Raw genomic sequence first — 16,001 nt, forward strand, 5'->3', positions numbered from 1 at the left:
TACGAGCGAAAAACGACGAGAGTTCAAGCAAATTAAAGCTGATAACGTTGGCCACGTCAAATGGTTGATGTTGATGGCAGAGCCAGTCACGTGATTGATGGCTCATAAATTAGTCATTTTGCCTTGCTGGTGGTGCACTCGTTAAGGTTGCAGACACGCCTACGTTTATGAGGACGCCCACACAGCAACTCACCAATACACACAAACACAAACACGCTCACCGATACATACAACAACATTAAGCAGTTCCTGTTCTTGTTCTTGCTCTTACTCTTACTCTTGCTCCAGTTGTTGTCATCTGTCTTGTTTGCCAATTTTTCTCTCTTCCCTATGCTATTCCCTTTTTGCCAGTGCATTTGCAAATCACCCAGTAATTTGGTCTAAGCCTCCCTTCCTCCCTCTCCCTGTTGCCTCTTCTGCTTCGAACACTTGGCATTTAATAACAGACGCTTTGCTCCTGGCAGTAGTGCTGCCAGTCCCTGAGTTCGTTCTCGAAGCACAGTGCACTATGGATTGTGGGCATCATCAGTTAGTCTTTTTGTTTTCTGTGTATGTTAATTATTTTTTTGGGATTTTTCAAAAATTATTCTCCAGGGAGAATCACAAGCTTTTTCCTCAATTTCTACTCATTATCGGCCTGTCAGTGGCAAATCAAAAAATTTGACTTCTCAATCCAATTATGGAGGACGAACAAATTGTTCAGAAAAACCACATTCAAAGTCAATTTTGTTAAACGTTTTTCATATGCAGAAACAAATTCTAATTAAATTGTTTTTTGAGATATTCTGCAAAAACAGTTCAAATAAAATAAAACCTAAGACTCGTCTCCTAGTAAATTCATTTCACATTTCGCCTATCATTTAAAGAGAAACTCAAGCCTAAAAGTATGCAATGATTTTAGTTCATGTGAATTCTGAAGCACCCAAGCCTAGCTTCATCTTAAAGGAGAAGAGATAAGGATAACCAAAGTTATATATGACTTTCTCTTTAATGCAGGAAAATGTTAAAAAGTCTCATTTATCTCTGAAGTTAATTTTATGTCCATAGTGCAACGGTTCAAGTTTTGGGTAAGGATCTACCATCCAATCATAAATTTTTCAAGTGAACCCAAACCACTGTGCCATGTGCCGCTGATGTTGACATATTAGGCTCGACTCTGGCACATAGTCATTTGGTTGGCTAGTAACTAGGCATATTTGGCGAAGGGTTAACAACCCAAAACGACCTTCAATCATTCGGCTTAGTGCGGCCTTATGGTTACGCAAGCAATCACGACGACCAGAATGATTGAGTGTCTAGCAAATCCCTAACGGAATTTTCATTTATCTCGCACAATTTCCATATGCTTGGTGCTTGTTTTTTGGTCGCTTTTTTTTTTGATTGTCCTTTTTTTTTAACTTACATCCTTATCGCCCAAACGCTCCACGCGGCAATGGAGGAAGCCGGTTTGGCCAACGGTTACGGTCAAGTTTCGCGCCACATCAAAGTCAAAGTAGGGCAGCAAATTCGAGGGCGAGACTGTGGTCGTCGTTGTCGTCGGCGGCGTTGGGGCAATCGCAGCTCCGTAACCTACAAAATACAGAGAAAGAAGGGAAACATAGAGTGTGTGAGCATATAGCATATAGAAACTTGTGCCAAATGGAAATTTATTTTCATTTTCATTTGCTCATACAAAACGAACCCATACGAATGTATTTGTATTGTTGTTTTAAGGGTAAGGGATCCTAGAGAGTGAGTCCTCAATTTTGGTGGCAAGCTCACAAAGCCCTCGAAACATAGTGGTGGTGCAATGTGTGTGTGTGTGTGTGGGGGAGGGGGAAGCAAAAAAAAAAAAAAGCAAACTGAAAAGTAATAAAATTCGCATAAAAATTCTGCGAAAATACAAACAAACACAGCAGCAACAAAACAACAACCAAAAAGGAAAAAAAAAACCCTCAACAAACAATTATATTCCTTTTTTTGCCATTTTCAGTTTGCTGACTGTTTTTTGTTTTCTATGATTCTTTTGTACCAAAGTTTGCATATGGCTTGAAGGCATGGGCGTAGATAGCAAAATTCTTCGAAATAAAAAATACCGCCTAAAAAAAAATAAAAACTCTATCCATGACAGTCGAATAGCCCTTGGATTTGGCCACAATATGACCTCGTTTTAATCGGATATAAAGATTTGGAAGCCCCGGCAGTTCGTGACAAAATGTTTGGTCATATCTCGGCCAAAAACGTTCACAACGTGGACTAAATGTTTGGCATAAATAAAAACATATTTGGACAATAAATTCCGAATTTAGTTTCAAATCGATCAGTTTTTTTGCATTTTTGTACCTTTCTAATGTAAAGTTGTTCAACAATAATTACAAAAATACTAGATGGACAGATTTTTGAAAAGATTTATCAATCAAGATGTATCGGTCTTCATTTCCGTAGGCGGTCCCCATGTCCTACGTCCTTCTTCCCTTTCCATTTAAAAAGAAAATGGACTAAAGAGGCAATTGAACATGCTTTTGTTTGATGTTTGCTTCTTGAAAAGCAAACACTTTGGTTATTATATTATGCAAAAGGTTCGATTCAAAGCATTTAGTAATGGTTCTCGGAAAATAGCTGAATTTTGTGTGTGGTGTTGTTTGAGTGTATGTGTGTGTGTGTGTGTGTGTGTGTGTGTGTGGATTGGTGTGTGGGTGAAAGTGTGTGTTTCTGAAACATTTGCATAAGGCAATGAGTTTGAAAGCTTTCAAGAAGAAACGGCTACATGCAGGACCAATATGAAAAGCATTATGTAGATACAATCAAAAGTAGAAGTAAAACTGGCGAAAATAAGTTCATCAATACGAGAAAGAGATATGACAGCAGTGGAGGGGTCGGGGCTGAAGAGGAATAAACTTTTCACCATGGAACATTCAGCACTCAGCCGGCTGAGACTAACAACTGGAATCAGCCAACAAGAAGAGTTCTTCATCCTGCCGCTGCTGCTGGTTTTTAGTGTATCGAACTCTGAACTCGATGCGGGCGGGCTGGCAGCGAGGAATCAAAGAAGAAACTGCTGTTGCACATTTCCGTTTCCGCACGCGCCCAAAAACGAAACGAAAGAACACGAAAAAAATAAAAATAAAACCAAAAAAAGTGAAAAGTTTTCCCAAGCACGCACGCACACAAAAGGCAGCTGGAAAACATACGCAAAGTTTTTCCACACGGTAGGGAATCAGAGATAGAAAGGAAACCAGATAGCACATAGATGGAGAGCGGGTGAGGGTGATGCTGGGGCATGGTGATGGGAAAGTAAAAACATACGAGCATCAGCATAGAAGTTGCTGGCACAGGCAAAACATGTTGAGACTCTCGCAATAGACTGACTGACTGACTGACTCACTCTCTGTCCTGACAAAGGGCATGACAAATTTTACGATTTACTTTGGAAAAATTTTCGAAACAGACAAAGTTAAATTTAATGCGTACCCGCAACATTTTCGTACGTGAGTCCTTGTAGCCAAAAGAGATCCGAATATGAAAAACAAATTCCACATGCCAAATGTAATAACGATAAGGCCAAAACGAAATCGATATGCCCTACTATATGAGTTTTGCCAGTCATAAACACTTTGAGTCCCTCTCGAACAAAGATAATCAATGTCCAAACTGATGTGATCCAATCTTGTCTGGCTAAACTGGGCGGACATGGATAGCCGGATAGCTGGATAGCTCGATAGTCGGATAGACTATGCCAAGGGAACTTAGGTTCATGTCTGCTGCTGAAAATCAGTAGCCAAACGGGGAAAATTAGCTGGAAAATTTTTCACGTATGTGTACGTGGTATGCGTGAAAAAAAGCGTTGGCGGAAAATGCGTGGGAATTTCGATAAGCAGCAGCAAACGAGGCAAAAGCTGAACTTAATTTATTGATTATCAGCGGACATGAAATTTATGACCAACAAACAGCCAAACATTTCCAGACGAAAATATCCTGCCATGAGTGTGTGTGTGTGTGTGTGTTTGAGTGTGTGAGGGCGTGCGTGTTTTGGAAATTTTGTCTAAAATTTTAAGTTTATGCATGGAAAATTTGCTCATATTGTGAAAATTAACGATGCGGCTTTTCTGTTCTGCTTTGTGGAAAATGTTTAGCCCAAGTTGCCACTTGCCACTTGCCGCTGGCGGCACCGGCAACACCCAACGAATAGCAGATGCCGCCTGTCAGATTTTGGTTTTGGCTTTAAACATGTATAATCAAACATTTTCAGCGCCTACAAATTAACATAATGCATTAACCTAACCAACCAACCAACCAGCCAGCCACCCACCCACCGATCCACAACAAAACAGATGGCAGACAATGCGAAGGCTTCCGGGAAAAATGTTTTCCAACTTTCTGCCACTAAATTAGCAAATGTGGTGGAAAATTTTTCAACATGATGTAAATTAGAATCTACACAAATACATTCATATATAGATAGAGATTTTGGATTGAACAAACATAAATTGAAATTACTTTAATTTCAATGACCTCACTTCATCCACCCCACCCCACCATCCATTAATTGAGCGTGAAATGCATTCGGGTTGTGGACCAAGTTGGCTCAAATATTTGGTCAGAACTAACAAACGGCTAAGCGGAAGGACACTGAGCACAAACAAACTGAATAATCCATAATCTATGTGCATAAATACAAACACGTTTAGAGCAAAATAAACGGATATAGAATTGTTTCACAAAAAGGTCATTCTTGGGACCTTTTTCTTTGAGCCATTCACCATCGAAGTTTATGACTCAGAAATAGTCAAATCATTTATCCATTATTGACAACTTGATTTTAACAGAAAGTATAACTACTAAGTCTCGATTATTAAAATTTTATTGTTAAACCTCACTTTATTTTTATGTGGCAATAAGTTTAAAACGACTAATAAATCTCAAATCACTTGGCAACAAAAAAAATGAAAATTGTAATAACGATTCAGAACTAATGCATAATTATTGAATAAAGTTGCATCTTATCAAATAATTATTACACTTAATGTTAATTGATAGAGTATTTTATTCCTAAACTTGTTAGTTCATTATTTCCATATTCGACTGTGTTATATCATTCATAAACTGGCTTAAGTCGTAAATTCTAATTGAGTATTTAATTTTATATTATTATTTTAGAAGTGTTTGTCAAATCATTGGATCAGGAAGCAGCGACGGATACAAACGAATAGCAAAATAATCAAAACTTATTTAATCTAGAAACTTAACTCACAAGTAAGTACTTCTCTTATACGTAATCCATCCGATTTTGAAGCCAAAGCTGGAGACAGCTAATTATTTCATTACTTTAATAGATGATGTATGTATACAGACGCTCATATAGATCTGATATAAACTTTGGAATAGCATTAATAAATAACCATTTCCGACACATTGTTACACATCTTATCTCACTATGGCTCACTCTAGCTAATCGTATGTTTTATTCTCTAGTTAGTTAAGTTGTTTTTCTTGTAATCTGACGTCAGCATGTTTGCTAAAACGACTCCAACTTAACCGGACGCAATGCTGTGTAAGTTGCTTTATATTCTTCATGATCCCATGCACTTAAGGTTAAGTTGCACTGACAACACATTGACGCATTGAGTAGCAGCGCCCCTTCGCAAAGTCCTGGCAGATTTTCTTTGGCTTCCTCTTCACTTTTTGCATCCTTGCCATGTCCCTTTCACCCTTTCCCTTTCGCTCGTTCTCCCTCTCCTTCTCGATGTTGACTTGGCATAAAATTGTCTAGACGCTGCACGAGCTGAGTTCTTGAGCTCTTTTAAATATGTTGAACTATCCATCTATCGATTATGTGCTACTACTACTGATAGCCTTCACCCGCGCCCACGCCCTGCCCTCGCTTCCATCAGCCATGAGTTTGCCTATTTCTGTAGAAGCAATAAATATTTGTATTGCAAATTGCAAATTTAAATTTGCAGAAGTAAAGTTGTTAAATCAAAGTTGTTTGTTTGTTTGGGGGCTACAACTAAATTGAATTCATTGAGTATGACTCGATTGATTAGCACAATCATTTGCATTGCTTTGAGAATGAAAACTATCATTCGGTTGGAATTTGTTTCATCGATTTGCTGAAAAATATTTACACAGGCTCAAGTAATCATGTGACTATTTTGACGGCGAAGGTGACTAATTGTTATCTAGATATGCCCTAAATAAACTGTCTAGTTTAACCAAACAACCGAGTCTACTCTCTAAATTCAATACATGATGACTGCTTGACAAATTCGAAGAAGATTAACTTCATAGTGATTCTGTCTCTATTTATTTCGTTAATCTCATGCTGAGCTTGTCTTGGTATTCAATGGGATGTCCTTCAGAATGTAATGATGCTTAAAGGTCAGTTCCCAGGAACATTAAAGCAGAAATTTATGCAAATCGTGTGATACTTAGTTTATGTATGGCAAATCAAGTTCTTTGCCGTTCGTTAAATTCCTTAAAGCATTTTCATGTATTCAAAATGAAAAGTTTGTCATACATCTTTTTTCTTCAGACTGTGTAGGATTTTATTTGCGAATGTGTGAGTGTCGAATGGCAAGAAAAGTTTCTCGATGTCGTCGCCATTTTTATGGCTGACAATGTCTGCTCTTCTCTTCTGGTTTGTTTTATTTCATCACTCTCTAGTTGCTTCTCTTCATGCATGGTTAGTGCCTCATTTCGGATTTATGTATTATTATTTCTCTCTCTAAAAATAAAAAGAAACTATGCTTAAATACTAATACGCATACAAATCAGATTCTATTCATATGTACATAAGCATGACTCAGAATGGAAGATTTAGGCAATCCAATGAATGTATAAGAATGCGCGAATGTTGACATCTCCAATGGAAAATGAAAGAAAAATCTTTTCATAGGGAGAAATTTGAAAATCGAGGCAACTTTCTCTGCCCCACGGCATCCCACCATTTTCATTTAAATCTCGACTCTCTTGCCGCATTTGCATGCGTCGCATCACATGTCACGCAGATTGGCAAAAAAATAAAGTCGGACGAAAAAAGTCAACAACGAAATCAGATAAACGCTTGCTGAATGCCGTTCATGGCGACAACTGACGGATATGGTCGTAAATTCTTGTCGAGATCGTTTTGGCAACCAGAAAAACACAAAAAGAGAACATTCATTTTACAATAAACGCGAAAATCGGCTTAAATCTACGCCTATCAAAAAAAAAAAAAAAAAAACGCCAACTTGTAGATAATTTAAATTAGCTTTGGTTAAGCCTAGTTGCTTTTAGGCAACAGGAAAGAACAGACGACTCTGAATTCTCTTTTCTCTTCTCTTAGGCACTTTAGTACCCTCAATTTACTTGGAAGTAAAGAATATCGTAAGAGTCTAGAATCCATTTTCATTGAAGCTGTCAAATTTTGCCTAGCCTAGGCAGAACTTCAAACATTCGAATTTCATCGCAATCGGTTCAATTTAAGGACTCTCATTAGTAATAAAATGTCGTGGGTTTACTCAGTCTATAAAAATGTTGAACTATTGTTTTTTGTTTTAAAAGGAATCTTATGCTAATTTAACACAATTGGAACCTAAAAACGTACTAATATTGTTCGTCTCTTTCAATTTAAGACATATTGTGTATATTCTACAAAAGAAATGTCCTCAGATATTTCCAAAGAACCAAAATTTAATGAAAATCAGTCCAAGAGTCACATGTCTGGTTTGTGCTTGTCATCTACTGAATATTAAATACTCCAAGGTGATATTTAGAGATAAGTCTACAATAAATTTTGTAAGCCAAAAGTGTGTGTTGACAATGCCGAATACACACACACACACATACACACATAGAGAGAGAAGGAAAACGGGGAGAGAGAGACAGAGGTAGATTCAGGGAAGACAAACTGCTGGCATTGGCAAATCGAAATCTTTGGGAAACGACATACATGGAGGCAAACATTTGTGCTGAGCATAGCAAGTTGCTCCTACATACATATGTACATATATGTGGTGGGGGAGGGGAGGGAATAGAATGGATAATGGTGTTGGAGTACTTCAGCCTTAAATACTTTTCGGGACAAACAGACAAAGTAAAGTTCACTTCACTTAAATGCAGACATTAATCGAAGCGTTCACATCAATTGTGTTTGCAGTTGCCCAGGAAATGTTCGAGCATTATAAATTCTGCCAGAATTTAATGTGGAGAAATCAAATTGATTGTACTATCTACCTACAGCACACACACAATATATCATACATATACATTTTAAGCTGCTTCATTGGTGTATTTCAATTGATGATGATGGTTAACCCGAAAGAGTTGTTCAATAAATGAATTTAATTGCCTGATAAAAAGTCGACTCATTGCACAGAACCATAAATAAGTATATATATGTACATATGTATGTATGTATGTATGTATGTACATTTATGTAACTCGTATTATTTGGCATATGGTTGAGAACTGTTAGCAATTTTCCTACTTATTAGTTTTCCGTTCCATTCGGTCGATTTTGAATCTCTTTACCCATTTGCCAGACGACAGCAAACGCACTTAGGCGCGACAATTAATTTATGGCCCAAGGGTTTTGCCAAAGTAATAAATTATACCACAAGATGCTAGCCGAATAAGGAATTCAGTCGAGTTGAAGTTGTAGTTGGAATTGGAATTGAAGATGGTCGCATTAATTGGGCTAACTAGGACAAGAAACCAGAATTTGGAAATGTTTGGTGAATTTTCTTTTGCCTAAAGAACAATTATTTGTCGAAAATATTTCATTTCAACTAATTGGAATTCGTAGGGAACAACTGATTGATTAATCTTTTGACCACAATTGATTAACTAGCCCAAGAGTGGTGAGGTATTTGGCCATAGTTAATTTCAAGTGTGGTTTCAACTGGTTGATATTGTGGCAGAATTTCCCATTATAAATTCGTTTTGATTTTAGCACTTTAAGTTGTCCTTTAAGCAGACTATCTTCCTTCCTCTCTGTTTCTCTTGTATATATTCTTTCACTTTAGCGTTTTTGTAACTATATCCTTTCGTTTTGGCAAACTTAACTAGAGATTTCTAAACAATAAACAACTGCCAGCAAAAGGTTTTTGGCATTCATTTTCTTCTCCTGGCCAAGTTGTTGGTTCTTCTAACCATTTATTCTTTTCATCTTTATGCATTGTCTATCTTTAAGTTGGCCAATATTTTCAGAGCCTTCAAACGCAACAATGCAAAAATGACATTCACAAAAGACATCGACTACAAGTGCTTCCTCCTACTCGCCTCTCTTGCAGCTCCTGCTGCTGTTTCTCGTTGCGCAACAAATTTTGTTGGCTGACAAAATGTGAAAACTATTGGGGCGGATTCTATCTCTCAATATTGAAGGAGGAAAAGAGAACTAACTGAAAGAAACTGAGGGGGCACTCACACATACACTCGTATACATACTTGCACATGTATGTGTAACTGTAACTTTGACTGTATTTTCCATGTGCGTCAGGGCCAAAAGTTAAAGTAGACAAAAAAGCGTTGCAGACTTTCAGGCGTCGATTTTATGGCTAGCTGTTGTTTTATTTGTTGTTGGCTCTTTCATGATTATTTGCCTCGTTTCGGAGAGATACTTTTTTGCTACTGCCCTTTTCCTCTATCTTTCTTCCTATTCTAGTTGAGCAAAATGTCGCCAAACCAACAGTTTTGGCCCTCCGTTTGTTGGCCATTTGGTCAATTCTTATGCCATTGCTATCTGGTTGGGAAAGTAGATGTTTCTGCTGCTGCTGCTGTTGTTGTTGTGTCATAATTTAGCACATTTTATTAACCAAGGCTTGGTCGATAAGGCAGTCGATTAGATTGGGCCATGTCCTAACCACTGTCAGCCAAAAGAGCCTAGGTCGTCGCCTCCTTGGCGCTCCTATTAAATTAGGTTAGCTGGGTGGAACGAGAAGGCGAAGATGAGGGCTCAACAATGCGTATGAGTGATTTTTATGGCATTTTTATTTGAGGCAGAGATTTAACTCACTAAGCCATGTCTAGACTGCCTTTCCCACCCCTTCCCCCACTTCTCATTAGCTCTCACAACATTTATAATGCTGCTCAAATGCAATTCCATTTTTATTTCTTCTCAAGCACATTAACGCATTGCAACTTTCAGCTCACCCCAAGACCCCCCCTCCCAAACGAAATCCTTCCACAACATGGTAAACAACTTGTACTTGCAACACAAACAAGAAGCTCAAGAAGAAGTGGGAGAAAAATTAAAATGCAACTGCTATCTCATTTAATATACATGCGGCATGAAAAGATTCTTGCGTATGCAAATGCCAGAGTCAAAGTTTCGTTTCGTTTGCCTTAATCAGTGCGTAAAATATTCCCTCCGACACACTACCAAGACTCTGTTAACTTGTTGTTCTTCTCTTACATTCTTAACGTTTATTTTTTTCGTTTTTTACGCAAATCTTCGTCGCCTTTGCGTTGACTTAATGTCATCCCGAAAGTTTTCCCTGCTGTCTGTCTGCCTTAAAATGGATTTACTGCATCCAGCTTGCAGCTTGTCGTGGCAGAAAGAAGCTTCTGCCAGTGACATTTAATTTTTAGTTAAAAATAAAAGAAACTCCTCCATCGACTGTAAGATGTTGTGTGGTAGTCAAACTCTCTCCCCACTCACATTTCGTGCATCCAATTTAAAAACCAGGCACAACGAATCCCTGGAATTGTGATGAATGGCTTAAACATTTGTTGGAATTCATTTTCTTTGAGGCAGCGAGCGGCCTTGGTAAATATTTTATTTGCCCCATTGTCGTTAAATGAAATAAATTGTGAGGAAAATGAGATTAGCAAATTTTCTTGGCCGAAGCGTTGCCTTCTTTATGATTATAATTTTGAGTTTTTTTTCCACACTCATTTTTTCTTTCCCCATCACAGAAGATGAAAAATCATGGCCTTGGTGTCCGAGGGTTGGCATGAAAGCTTGCCAAATCTGAGCAGTTCTTCTAATCGTATATCTTTTGAAAGCGGATGTAAATATATTACCTTTTATTCCCATCTATTTTCACAAATCAGATTTCAAAAGTATTAATATTGCGGTTCACTTATTGCGAGCAACTTTTGTTAACCCAGGAAAATCAATCCCGCGGACGAATGCAAAACATGGAGAACAGTAAAACTTTAAAAGAAGTTTTTCGACTTCAAATACTGAAATCGAAATTGATATACTTATGTATACACTCACTTCCAGTCACACAACAATTAAGTCGAATCTTGTCTAGTTATTTATTAATTTTATTTATCAATTCTGAAATGGTTTAGAAATTAAACTTAGTGACGTCCTTTAAAAAAGGAATATCTATACGACGCAAGGTTTTGGACAACTCCTCTATGGCAAAGACAAACAAAAAACTGTCTTGGCAATAAGAAAGAACTCACAAAATTAACTAAGGTAGAAGAATTGTGTCAGGATATGAAATAGAATATTAAATGTTCACTTGTCTAAAAAACCCTTCCCAGAAAGTCCCCCTTTACAACAAACAATTGTGAGGAATGACACATCTTAAACAAGATTAATTTCAACTTTTGACAATCACCAATGGAAGTAAAAGTTGTTTAAAGAAAATATATCATTGATGGATTTGATGTTTTTGGCCCATTCAATTGTTCAATGGAATTTATCGCTTAAGGAAATTGATTTGCTGGCTCTCTATTAAAGTCGTTGCGTTGAGCATATTCAAGGCAAATGCCAAGTAAATAGATCTACTTACAAAACTCTCAAGTTAATGGTCTTCCCCATTCGAGCCCAAAAGTCAACAAGTCTTTGGCCATTCTCCATTCTCGCTATCATCCACTATTCTTTTGCCACTCTTCTGCATGACCAAAGGACTTCTATTCAATTTGCATTGAGTATTCTTGTTGTTATGCCGCACACCCATCCCACAGACACACACACACCCGCACTCATACACACACAACACTCAATATAGAGCCTAGTGAAAGTGTGCAAATAAATATGTTTGCTTCATCCGGAGGAGAGAAAAAAAGCTGGCAATGGCATCTGTTCGAGCTTGGGGGGACAACGTGCGGGGTGGGGACTTATTCATAGTCCGGTCACAAATTCAACACCTACGCAACTATTGTGCCAATTCCGAGACCCAAGTTGACCTTTTTTCTTTATTTTTTTCCAACCTGTCTGTGTGTGTGCCTGACAATGCATGCAAATGACGACATTTTTTTTTTTTTGTTGCTTTTACTGGGAAGGTTTTTCATTTCGGTGCCACGCACAGGACTCACACCCAAAATAAAAACATTCTTCAGAGTCTAGTTCATTTTTGGGTTAGTTTGCTGACTGGCAGCTAATGTCTTCACTTTTGGTCTGGGTTTTGGTCTTATGGGCTTGTTAGCACTCATAAAACTGCCTAAAAGTATGCCATTGCCACTAAGGAAAAAACGAAAGAATAGGAGCCAGGGAAATGAGATGGTGTTGGGCGAGGCGAGGGTGAGAAAAGCTTTTGTAATTTTATGCCTGACAACACACCATACGCAGGGAAGGACGGAAGGAACAAGTCCGAGACTTGAACAACTTTAAGGCTTCAAAGTGTCGACGTGCCACCAATAGCTAAAATTATTATGGTGTATGCTAATTTCTTCGTTTCTTTCGCTTAGCTTTAATGCGTCATAATCACAACACACACACACACACACACACACACAGAAACACACCCAATCATAATTTGCATGAGGCATAAGGCATGCTCTGCATAATTTTCCACATCATTACCAAACCTACTGAAAATTAGCAACAAAACGAGAAAACTTATGTACGCCCAATTGCCTAGCCAAAAACCGCAACAGCAGACCCAACCGGCAAAAGCGGCAACAGCGGCAAGTGCAACTCATTTAGACGTCTTTTGTTTTGGGGCCACTAATTGAACTACCTAAACTACGTAAACTTACAACAAACCTTAGAAGGCATGGCTCGTTTAACCCGTTGCGGGGGCAGGGGCATAGGTGTCGGAGGTGAAACCAAAATCCCAACTACATAGTCTTCTATGTACAGACATAACTACTTACTTGATACCTTTTGTTGCTGCTGCTTGCCCCATTTTGTGGCATGGGGTTAAACGGGTGGCAGTGGCCAAAGTTTCAAGTAGCTGTCAAACACGAGCTGCGTGACTCTACTTACTTGAGAGATGTCGAACAGCTAGACACACAGACAGACAGTGAGACAGAGAGAAGGACTTACATACATACAAGGGCTTTGAATCCTACTTCAATTTGTTTGTTTGTTTGTTTGTTTACATGAAATGAAAGTTTCACCTCTAAAACTTGGAATCTTTGAGAGAAGAAGCAATCAATTTCTCTTGGAAATATGATTTTGAATCATTTGTATAATAGAATGATACTTGGTTTCATTTGCCATGAGTTATCGATTGTTGTTTGGCAATTAGTTTAATTATGAGCAAACAAAATGACTGTTCATTAAGTTGATATAGTTGGTTAAATTTAATCAGACAAAAAGGTTCGACACCAAAATGCTAAACACACTAATTAAGAGTTAATTAATTTGAATTTGCATTTGCATTTGCACTCGTAAATTATGAAAGCTCGCAAATGGCTCACCAAAAAGTTTATACGAAATGCATATTTAATATGTTCGCCAATTGAATGATTTCCCATATACATATATATGTACATATATAAATAATAAATTTATGCAAATTATGTCCGAGTGTATGCGTGTGTGTGTGTGTGTGTGTGTCTGCATTAACAAAGAATGAGGCACAAGTGCAATCCATCGACTGTTACGTAATTACGATTGTTGATTAAAGCGTCTCTCCATCGGCAAATGACCTGTTTAGCTGCCCAACGGCAGACACCAACTCTTGATTAACCGGAAATAAATCAAAATTGTCAAATGAAAAACATTTCAATTAATTTTTCATTTCATTACCAAAAAAAAAAAAAAAAGGAACTTTTAATGCATATTAATAAGAGCAAATAAAATAAAGAACCGCGAAAATTACGCTCAGTGACAAACAGCTTACATCAATCGGGGACAATGTGGCGTATGCGTAATGACAGATTTATGCCCAACGGAAAATACTGTTCCACTAATTGATGACCAACCGCACACACACACACACACACAGTGCTCATTGCAATTTGAATAGTTTACATAATTATGTTAATAATTTTACTGCGGTTTGTCAATCAAATGCTGCTAAGAAAGTTTAATTGTTTGCCACTAAATTTAATTTTCAACAATAATGTTTAAGAATAAACATCATGTTCATCTGAAATGGCTTCACCAAATCAGATTGAACAAAGAAATAGACAAAACAGAAAACAAAAATAGCTGATACAGATTCATATATCAAGTATGGCTCAAAAACCAAACAAAACATGCGTCCACACTGGGAGCTCAAGATTATAACAACGGCACAATATCAAGTCGCCAACGCTGTGCATAAAATATAAACATTAAAATAAGCATTTTTAAGAACAATTGTCGCCTCCTAGAGTCTAAGAATTCATTTATATACACAAGACGTTTGTTAATAAAATCAGTTCATATTTTGAATTCAACAGATGATGCTGAAATCCTCTTCAAATAATCTACCAGAAGTCTTTATTTAAAGAGAAGTGAAACATTAGGATCGATTACTTAACTCCAGTTAGTTTTAATACTTATGATATTTCCATTTTTAGATTGTGAAAACTAAAGTCTGAAATATCAAAACTCTAGCTCATGATAGATAAATAGTCCAATAAAAGTCAAACTAATGAACTTTTGTTTGAAATTAATTGATTGAAATATATTGGGAGCTTAGAAAAACATAAAAAAACCATTTGTGCTTTGTATTTTTTGACCTTGAGTCGGCATATAATAAAGGTTTGATAGAAATACTCTTTCCGCTTCTTCACCCTCATATGCACCCTGAACGAACGTTCGGACCTCTTATGCATGTGGATCGGTTCCACGCAAGCTTTGTTGAGATTATACCCATGAAACGAAAGGCCTGGGGATAACTTCGGCCGCGCCGAAGTTTTTATACTCTTGCAATAGTTTTTTTTTGTTTTTTGTTTTTGTTAATCATTCCTTCCATTGGGAATATCCGTCACCGAGAAAAAAGGTTTATATTTATAAAACATGTAATGTTTGCGAAAGAACAGCAGTAATCCAGCGCCAGCATATTGATAGTTTATCGTTTGTTTATATGGCAGCTATATAATTTAGTCATCCGATATTGATTGAATTTGGTACAGTTATTTGTAGGTATTCGAAAGGAAGAACTATTCGGTTTTTATCGAGAAAAGTCACTGTTCGTTTGTAGGGAGCTATATGCTATAGTGGTCCGATCCGGCTGAATCCAAGATCTACAATCCGTGCAGTATACATACAGTCTACAAGCCTTTACGGTCTAGAAGGAGATTGCATTGATCCAGACGGACATGGCTATATGAACTCGTCTGTACGTGCTGATCAAGAAAAATTTCGGATTCAGCCGGATCGGACCACTATATCATATAGCTCCCATACAAACCCCAAAGTCACGAACAGTGACTTTTCTCAATAACTTCGTTATTTTCTGTGCTATTATTGTGAAACTTAATATTCGAGGGTTTATTATGCCTATAAACGACTGTGCCAAATTTGATCAAGATCGAATGACTATATCATATAGCTCCCATAGGAAACAACCGGTCGAAAACAGTGACTTGCAAATAACTCGTTACTTTTACCGCGATTGCTTTCAAATTAAACATTTGTTAGTTTCATATATCTGTTAATGACTGTGCCAAATTTGATAAAGATCGGGTGACTATATCATATAGCTCCCATAGGAACGATCGGTAGAAAACAGTGACTTTGATCAAATTCTTCGTTATTTCCTATGATTGTAGGTCATTCTTTCACAAGCATAAGCCTTTTTAGATAAAACGTTCTTCCACATTGATGGCTAATAGGTAAGGAAAGAGTTACCAAAAAAGTTGCAGGGGTATACTAACTTTGACGCGGTCGAAGTTAGCCCCGGCCCTCTGGTCATTTAATAATG

At 37.5% G+C, this 16,001-nt stretch overlaps 1 protein-coding gene across 1 annotated transcript in view; it reads right to left on the bottom strand.

Moving 5' to 3' along the window:
- dpr1 (defective proboscis extension response 1) overlaps nt 1-16,001 on the bottom strand; it is a 69,741-nt gene that overhangs the window by 23,369 nt on the left and 30,371 nt on the right. The window contains exon 2 of the mRNA XM_068287804.1: nt 1,403-1,569. Coding sequence (XP_068143905.1) covers nt 1,403-1,569 — 167 coding nt within the window. The remainder of the gene's footprint in view (nt 1-1,402; nt 1,570-16,001) is intronic.

Source organism: Drosophila tropicalis, unplaced genomic scaffold, assembly GCF_018151085.1.
Source record: "Drosophila tropicalis isolate 14030-0801.00 unplaced genomic scaffold, ASM1815108v1 contig_573, whole genome shotgun sequence".
Lineage (NCBI taxonomy): Eukaryota > Metazoa > Arthropoda > Insecta > Diptera > Drosophilidae > Drosophila > Drosophila tropicalis.